Raw genomic sequence first — 9622 nt, forward strand, 5'->3', positions numbered from 1 at the left:
TAAAACTGCGGGATAATCACTATAATATAATCCCAAGTTTATGGTTTTCTTGAGATAACCAAGAACTCTTGTTATAACTTTCCAATGTTGATTGCTAGGCTTTCTTGTAAACCTTGATAATTTGCACACAATAAATGCTATATCAGGTCTAGTACAATGCATTGCATACATTAAACTTTCTATAGCACTAGCATATTCTAATTGTGCTATAGGTCTTCCCATGTTTCCTTCTAATTTAAAATTTGAATCATAGGGCGTATTGAATTCTTTAATTGTGAGATAATCAAACTTTTTCAATACCTTTTTGATATAATGAGATTGACCTAAAGTAAAGCCAACTTCATTCTTATGCACCTTTATGCCTAATATTGTATCAACTTCATTCAAATTCTTCATCTTAAATTTAAAAGTTAGATACTCCTTTGTTACACGAATTCCTTCTAAATTTGTTCCGATAATTAACATATCATCAACATATAAACAAATGATTACTCCATAATCTTTAGTAAATTTTGAGTAAATACATTTATCCGTACTGTTATCTGGGAAGCCATTTGATAACATCACTTAATCAAACTTCTCATGCCATTGTTTAGGCACTTATTTTAGCCCATACAAAGACTTAATTAATTTGCAAACTTTTTTTTTCATTTTCGTGTAGCACATAGCCTTTCGGTTGCTCCATATAAATTTCTTCATTAAGATCTCCATTTAGAAAAGTCATTTTAACATTCATTTGATGTATATGAAACTTGTGAATGGATGCTAATGCTATAAGAGTCCTAATAGAAGTCATACTTGCCACATGTGCGTAGGTATAAAAGTAGTCTAGACCTTCTTATTGTCTAAATTCTTTGGCTACTAACATTGCTTTAAAGGTTTGTAATGAACCATCAGTGTTATATTTTCTTCTAAATACCCACTTACATCCTATAGGCTTTGATCTTGGAGGCAAATCAACCAAGACCCAAGTATTGTTAGATAATATTGAGTCTATTTCATCATTTATTGTTTCTTTTCAAAAAGCAGAATCCCTTAAAACTATAGCCTCTTTGAAGGTTTGAGGATCACCCTCTATGTTCATCACAATAGGAATCTTGTTTTTCACAAAATTTCTAGTTCCTTCTACCAAAAAGGTGATAGCCTGAGAATAAATAAAATCCGGACCTAAGTCCTTTTCTTTTCTTACTCTCAAGCTCTTCCTTGGTTCAATCAACTCTTTGTCACTTAGACGTTTATTATTTTGATTATTTATTTCTTGTGAAATATTGTATCTTGGGGACAAATATCTCTCTAAAATTATTGGGTATATGAAGATGGAAAGATGACAAAAATTTAATTGTGTGTTGGTTTCAAGGCACGATTAGATCGCTTTCTTTAGGGAGATATTTGTCTCCACACTTAGTTGCTATATGGTTGATGACAATAGTCTCCCAAGATACAATGAAACCTAAAAATTTCTTAATTAGTAATAGTAAGAAATTCTCAACTCTCTTGAACAAAGAAAATTTCTTAATAGTTGAGTAAAATGTACACTTAGTGCTTGCTTCATTAAAATAATGGACAAAGACTTATTTATACATATTGCACGTAGCAATTATAATTTGTTATGTACACAAATGATTGTATCTTTTCTATTGCCAATAGATATAATATTTTGAACATTTATAATTTTTAAATAATTGTGTCTCTTTAGTCAATAGACACAATATTTTAAACATACACAATTATTAAAAATTGTATTTTTTCAACCAAATAGTATTAAACAATTAATAACTATTTATTAATATTAATAATAATATTAATAATATTAATTAATCAAATTTATAAATACTCTGTCTTTTTAGTTATATTATCTTTATTTTAATTTAATTTGAGAAGTAAAATGATCTTCTAATTTTTTCACAATTCATGAGTATAAATACATTCAACCATTTTAGAAGTGAATAGTTTGGACATGCATTGAAACTAGTTAGTAACCAAGATTTTTTCAAGACATCTTATTTTTTTCGTTTATATTTTAAATTTATAGATCTGACGGTTGCATCTGCTAATGTGATAAATTTTTTTGGCACGTTTTTTTCATAAGGTGATTTAACAGATCATTTCTTTCAATCATAAATTTTGATTGGTCATTCAATTGTAGACAATTTTCAACATCAAATTTTATTAAAATTAGAGTTGAAATGAATCCTAGAATAGATTGTTACTAATTGTAATCTAGATTGAAACAATTAAAGTTGTGTTTGTAGTTGCCATAGAAATTGTAAAATTTAATCTCTGATATCATGAATAATGTATCAAATCTAGATTGAGAGAAATGAAGAACTAGAAGGTGAAATTCAGAGAATTGAAAGAAAAAAGAGAAATGAAATGTAGAGATGAATTTATTATTATGAAAATATTATTTTATTTAAGACTTCTTACATCTCAAAGTCACAACTTTCACTCTTATATAACAATGAACTCTAATACCCTAACCACCTATAACTAATTCTGCTAGCTCAGTTGTTTTTAGATTCTTTTCTCTTGATTTAGCTCCTTCTAAATCATTCTCTTTTGAATTTTGCTTCTCATAATAATCATTTCTTATGCTTACTCTATCATTAATTATAATCACTTTTATAATCAAATTTTTATAAATAATACACGCAAAAGTATAATCACATGTATAATTATTATACGAATAAGTGCAAAAATATATTAATAGTTAATTTTTCATATTTATACAAAAATAATTATTTTATTATAAAAAATTAATTATATTAGTTATTGTTTCTTCAACTTAAAAAATATGTATAAAACAAATATAAACATACATATATATAGTGATTAATTATGCTTATAGGCATTTTTTTATCAATCTTGCTAGGTAATCATTAAGAAATGTAGTTAATTAACAATTTTATTTTTTTTTGAATCTTTTTGAAAAAAAAACATCAATTCAGATTATCATATCCAAAACTTAATAAAAAAATCTGAAATTTAAAAACAAATCTAAAACAAAAAATAACAAACATCTAAAATTATTATGAAATAATTTTTAAAATTTATTTTAAAAATTTTAAAATCATTTTAAAATTTTCAAAAAATTTCATTTCAAAAATTCCAACTAAAAAGAAACATTGAAAACATAACAAAAAAATATTCAAAACCTAGTAAAAATAAGATATCCAAAATCTTTTTAATTTTTATTTTAGAGAGAATGTGAATTCAAATTATCATAAGAAATATTCAAAATTTAATAAAAAAGAATATCCAAAATCTTTAAAAGAAAATTAAAACCAAATAATAACAAGCATATAAAATTATTTTAAAAATTCTAAAATAATTTAAAAAATTTCTACTAAAAAAAATATTCGAAACTTAACAAAAAAAATATTCAAAACTTATAAAAAAAATAAGAAGCAATGTTGCATGTATTAGGGGAGGAGAAGAATGACGTTACGTCGTTTCTTATGAAATGAGGGTTTTTGAATGTAAATTTAAATTTTAGAAATTTTAAAATTATCTTTTTTAAATTTTTTTAAAAAGTTATTCAAATTGGTTCAACTACTAGTTAATTAGTTTCCTATACTATTCTAAATATATTGTTAAATAATTACTAAATATATAAAATCTTGTTACTTTCATTTTTAAATCTTAATTAATGGATGAAGAAAAAGCTTAGGTAACTAACACCCTTTTCTATTAATAACCAACTAACTTACAGTAAAATGCTGATTTTATATTAGTAAAATACTAATTTAATACTGATTTTACATGTCACTTCTCTTTTATTTTATGTTATTTCACTTATTATCAATTCTATAATTTTATGCGACTCTCTATCACCATCAATTCTATAATATTTTGTATATTTTTCTATTACTGTTAATTCAATAGCATTGTACAAAAAAATAGAATATTTAAAACTATTACAAAAAATGACATTCAAATAATAAAATAAAATATTTAAAATTTAACAAAAAAATATTTAATACCTCACAAAAAAAAAATCAAAATTGAACAAAAAGAAACATATAAAATTTAACAAAAAAAACATCTAAAATTATTTTAAAATAAAATATCCAAAACCTAACAAAAAGACCATTCACAAATATAACAATTAGATAAAGATGAACAATAAAAAAATAATGTCAAAGACTATTACCAATGGCGACGATTTGATGGGGCCACTGCAGCAACATTCTTCCGGCACAATGTGGCAGACAATGCAGACGATTCCTGGTAGATGGCACAAACTTTTGATGAGACAGCAAACAGTGACAACAAAGAATCGATGGTAGTATGACGATGGAGACAGCCTTGGTAGAAGTGTTGCTGTTAGAGAAAAAGTCATGAGAGAAAAAAAAAGGTGAGAATTTCGATTGTTCTTTTTTAATATGAAAGAGAAATTAAAGTAAAAATGAATTTTAGAGTAATAGTTAACTATAATTAATTGGTACTTTAATTAGTTATCTAGCATCGTTGCTATATAAATTCACTAATTACACCTGAAATCTCTCGCAATAAATTGACTGTGTACGTAGATTAGACCTGATGTATTCTTATTCCTGTCTCTCCACCTTAGCTTATTCATTATATATATTAGTCTTATATGATGAATTATAAATTTTGGTTTCAGTTTATTTACTAATTGAGAAGAAAAAAAGGAGACAGTTAGATTCTTTACCGGTAGAATAATTTTGATTTAGATCTTTATACAATAATAATTTTTAGGGTAAAAAACGTAATTAAACCAGCTGGAAGCAAATATTATATAAATCTACCAAAAAAAATATTACAAAGATCTATCAGAAGGACATTTTTATATAAATCGATAGAGCCTGATTCGAATTACACAATCCAAGAGTAATTCGAATAAGTCAAATTCGAATTACAAGTGATCCACATAAATCGATATGGACCAATTTAAATAATGCATGCTATACTAAATCGAATTAGTCAAGCAAGAAAGTCCCTAGTAAGTAGTCATTCGAAACAACCTATTTTGATTTATACTTATGGTTGTCATTATACAATTCAAATTTGACTGATTCGAATTACCAAGAACATGTAATTCGAACTAGGTAAATTCAAATTATTTAGGCCCCAACGTATATAAATATGATGTGAACATGAATTTCTCCCATGAGAGTGAAACACAATGGCTAGTGAGGAGAGTTTTTTAGTGTTAGTTCACTATAGAGGGTTGATTAAGAAAAAAATACGCTCTGGTATTAAGTTTACTGACAAGAATCCCCTCAGTGTTTTTCTGAAATCAACAACAAACTTCGCTGAGTTCCTGAATTCTATAATCCAAAAATTGGGGTTGCAAGGCATGAAACGGGTTGAGAAGTTATTCTATCGCATTCCGATTTCAGTTCTGCGAGATGATGTGAAATATGATTCGTTTGTCATAGGAAGTGACGAGGATTTGGAGGTTCTATTCCATTGTCGTCGACAGTTTTTCGAGATCAGGACACCCGAGCTGTTGGCAAAGCTTGTAGATGTGGTCTCTAGCTCAGGTGGTTCGAATCAAAATATCCAAACTCCAGCAACGGCAAACTGTTCTAGTTCGAGGCCTATTGGTGCATCTTTTATCCGTGCCTATGATTGCACCTTAGGAAATGGTGGTTGCCTCCCCGTCATTCGCAGCTGATCTCAACCGCAGTGGTATTAGAGAAGTTGGTACTATTGATAGGGCGTCGGTTTCATTACAGTGTGGGGTCACCGGATGGTATAGACGATGCATTGCCGAATGATCATGACGCTAGCTGGACATCATTGCCGATGATAGCGGCGATGACATAGCAGCGAGTAATCCAGCTGGGGCTGGCAGAGCGTCCAGCTCAGGGACTCAACTATACCCCCCGTGCTTTTCATCTTTGGACTTGGATTCCATAAGATAGGAGGGGGTTCCTGGCGAACTTATCGAATTTGGTGCCAGAGATACTCAGGGTACTGGAGGTCTATTAGAGTTTCAAGTTGGTCAACAGTTTCAGGACAAAGAGGAGGCCGTGTTAAGTGTGAAGACCTATAGCATCCGACGCGGTGGAGTTGAAATACTCACATCCTCAGCCTGTAAGAGATCTATCTTGAGCCTCTAACTCGCCACTCAAGGTCCCTTCTCGCTCGCTGTAGGGTTGTGACCTGATTACCTGCAACCCAAACCCAGGTTATCAATAAATGAAGCTAACACCAAATAATTGTGACCAATAAAGCATTTGAATAGAATAGTACCTCGAGGCCAAAGGCCAGTTGAACGTATCATGTCTAGCGAGTTTGAATTCAGGAAACCATCAGAAGATCCATAACTGAAGCAGCTGTAACGATCGAGCTAACTTCACCATGTGTCTGTTCACCACGCGGCACATGCACCAGTATAACCATGAGAGAGAAGCTGATCCCCAACTGTACCCACCCTTGTACTCAAGCCTGGCTACGTATGCCAGCCACCTAATGTGAATGCGAGTATCGGACTTGTCGCCAAATAGCTGAGTTCCCAACAGCATCATGATATAGGTTCGGGCATACCTCCTAATGGTCGCCTCATCAGCACCATTAAGAAGCTCTCCAAATGTCTCCTGGAACCAACTGTATTTCACTGCGAACTTGTTGATGCAGTTCGCAGGAGGCAACACACCCAGCAGCTCCTCGAACCACACCTAAGCTAGGCGACCACCCTCGATGTATGTTTGAAAATCTGTCAAGCAACCACTAACATAATGTCCATCGATCGACAACCCTAACTGGTATGCCACATCCTGCAGTGTAATCGTGCACTCCCCAAACGGCATATGAAATGTGTGCTTCTCTGGACGCCATCGCTCCACGAATGCACTAACCAGCGGCTCATCCAACCTAAACCAAGTCTCGTTCAGCCTCGCAAGATGGTACAAACCAGCCATCTGCAAGTCATTGATCCATTGGTTGGATCCTATCCAAATTTTTCGTTTGCTAGACCCGAAAGCTATGGAACTTAGGTGTGGGTATTTTGTCGAAATGGAATGGCCTTACCTTACCGTTTTCTTAAAAAATAAACAAAATTTTCGTAAATGGTGGATATTTTTAAATAAAAAAAGTATGTCCTAAGGGATACAGAGACAGCCAGGAGGTTTGTTTAAAAGCAGCCACTCTTGAAAGAGTGCGTAATAGCTCATTGTATATAGTTAAATATATAACTAGATAATGTTGTTCTATTAAAGCATAAGATTCTAACAAATCCTTATTTTATGTATTTCTGGTGGTATTGGATTGGCTCAATTTCTGCATACCCTGTTGCCATCGCATGCTTGTGATACATCGGTGGGACTGCATAAAGAACGTATCAAATTATCTCTCATCTCGAAACATATTTATACAACATCATCAACTAATGCATAGCTTAATCCAAACAAAACAACTTGTACGCATTCAAATAATGTTATGCCTCTAAATCATTCTATACTACGACTACAATAGCTAAGGAGGTATTTATAACCTCTTATTAGGTTAAAACAAAGAAAACCCTAAAACCCATCAACATAAGGCCCAATCTAGTAATTAAAATCAAAATATATCAAATTAAATTAAAACATTATAAAAATATAAACTAATATCTTCTAAATAACACTTGAACTCTTCATATCATGAATATTTGAAACACGTATCATTAATAATAAAAAAATAAAAGGATAAACAAGAAGATAAGTGTTCAAAATGAATAAAAAAAGATACATTAAAATTGAATAGAAACAAAAAAGATAGATTGAAACTGAGTACAAAGAGAATCACTCTACTTTTTACCCAATTTCTTGACGCAACAAGAAAGGGACTCCCAACCTAATTTGTCAATGCCATAGTTTAGAAATTGAATTAAAGGAACTCCTCAACCTTCTACTCAATTCCCCAATGCAATAAGAGAAGTTCTTCTCAACCTCAATTATTTACATCATGGTTTCATCATGAAACTAAAAAAAAGGTTTTCAGACCTCTAAATCATTCTATACAACTACAATAGTTAAGGAGGTATTTATAACCTATTATTAGATTAAAACAAAGAAAATCCTAAAATCCATAAATATAAGACACAATCTAGTAATTAAATAAACAAAATCAAAATATATCAATATCAAATTAAATTAAAATATTCTAAAAATATAAACTAATATCTTCTAAATAACACTTGAACTCTTCATATCACGAACATTTGAAGTACGTATCATTCTCCTCCTCTTCAAAAAAGATTTGTCCTTGAATCTTGTAGGTGGAAAAAATAGTATATAAAAAGGACAATAATTACAAGGAAGCTAATTTCAGTTTTTTTTTTGTTTTTTTCTTCCTTTTTTTTTTGCACTTTATGCTTTTTTAATTTTTTTAAAATAATAATGAAATGCAAATGGAAAATAAGAACACAAGAACTTAAAGAAAGACGCGACAGACACTGGACTCTTTTTTTATGATAAAAGAAAAACAGATATAGATTAATAAGACTTAATTTAATACCTAAACTCTGATACCAAATGATAAAGAAATAAAAGGATAAACAAGATATGAATTGAAATTGAATAGAAAAGATAAATTGTAATTGAAATAGAAACAAAAATGATAGATTGAAACTGAGTACAAAGAGAATCACTCTACTTTCTACCCAATTTCTTGACGCAACAAGAAAGGGACTCCTCAATCTAACTTATCAACGCCATTGTTTGGGAATTGAATCGAAGGGACTCCTCAACCTTCTACCCAATTTCCTGATGCAACAAGAGAGGGACTCCTCAACGTCAATTGTTCATAGTTTCATCGCGAAACCAAACAAGAGCTTTTTCAAAACCTCTAAATCATTCTATACTACTACTACAATAGCTAAGGAGGTATTTATAACCTTTTATTAGGTTAAAACAAAGAAAACCTTAAAACCCATAAACATAAGGCCCAATCTAGTAATTAAATAAACAAAATCAAAATATATCAAATTAAATTAAAACACTCTAAAAATGTAAACTAATATCTTCTAAATAACACTTGAACTCTTCATATCGCGAATATTGGAAGCATGTATCACTTCTACTTATTTGTAATCACTATCCAAATTAGAAATTGATCCGTCGAACGTCTAGAAACTAATAAACCACTAATATAGCCACTATATCTAACTTAACAACGGTAAATGATGACTACCATTATAAGAAACAAAAAACAAAAATATAAAAGTTACACATTAAATCCTATTTTAAAAGGAAAAGTGTACAACTAACCTCTTCATTGATGACACCAGCTATATGGGCGACTCCATCCAAATGATAAAGTCAGTTTGGGTTATTCCTCATCAGCGGAATATGATGTTGAACACTTTATTTGAGTCGTATGGAAAGAGTTTTTTCTGGAATTTGGTGGGTGTAGGGGTTTGGAATTGTAGTTCGAATGAGCTCAAGTCGAACTCTATTTACAGAGAAAGCTTTAGTAATTCGAATGAGTGCAATTTGAATTACCTTGGGCTGCCTATACCGTGGGTAAATCGAAACAGTTTATTCTAAATTACCATATGCAACAAACTATGGGCTAATTTGAATTTGGCCGATTCAAATTAGTGTGGCTCACGTGTGTGTAATTTAAATCAAGGTGATTTGAATTATCCTAAGATTCTATGCATGCGTAA

At 30.5% G+C, this 9622-nt stretch overlaps 1 protein-coding gene across 1 annotated transcript; it reads right to left on the reverse strand.

Moving 5' to 3' along the window:
- Positions 1–6059: 6059 nt before the first annotated feature.
- LOC107458116 (protein MAINTENANCE OF MERISTEMS-like) lies at positions 6060–6893 on the reverse strand. Its single transcript, XM_016076332.1, has 3 exons — positions 6708–6893; positions 6333–6569; positions 6060–6143 (listed from the first exon to the last, which is right to left on the reverse strand). Exons 1-3 carry the CDS (start codon positions 6891–6893, stop codon positions 6060–6062), a joined length of 507 nt encoding a protein of 168 aa, XP_015931818.1.
- Positions 6894–9622: the final 2729 nt, after the last annotated feature.

The sequence above is a fragment of the Arachis duranensis genome, chromosome 7 (assembly GCF_000817695.3).
Source record: "Arachis duranensis cultivar V14167 chromosome 7, aradu.V14167.gnm2.J7QH, whole genome shotgun sequence".
NCBI lineage: Eukaryota > Viridiplantae > Streptophyta > Magnoliopsida > Fabales > Fabaceae > Arachis > Arachis duranensis.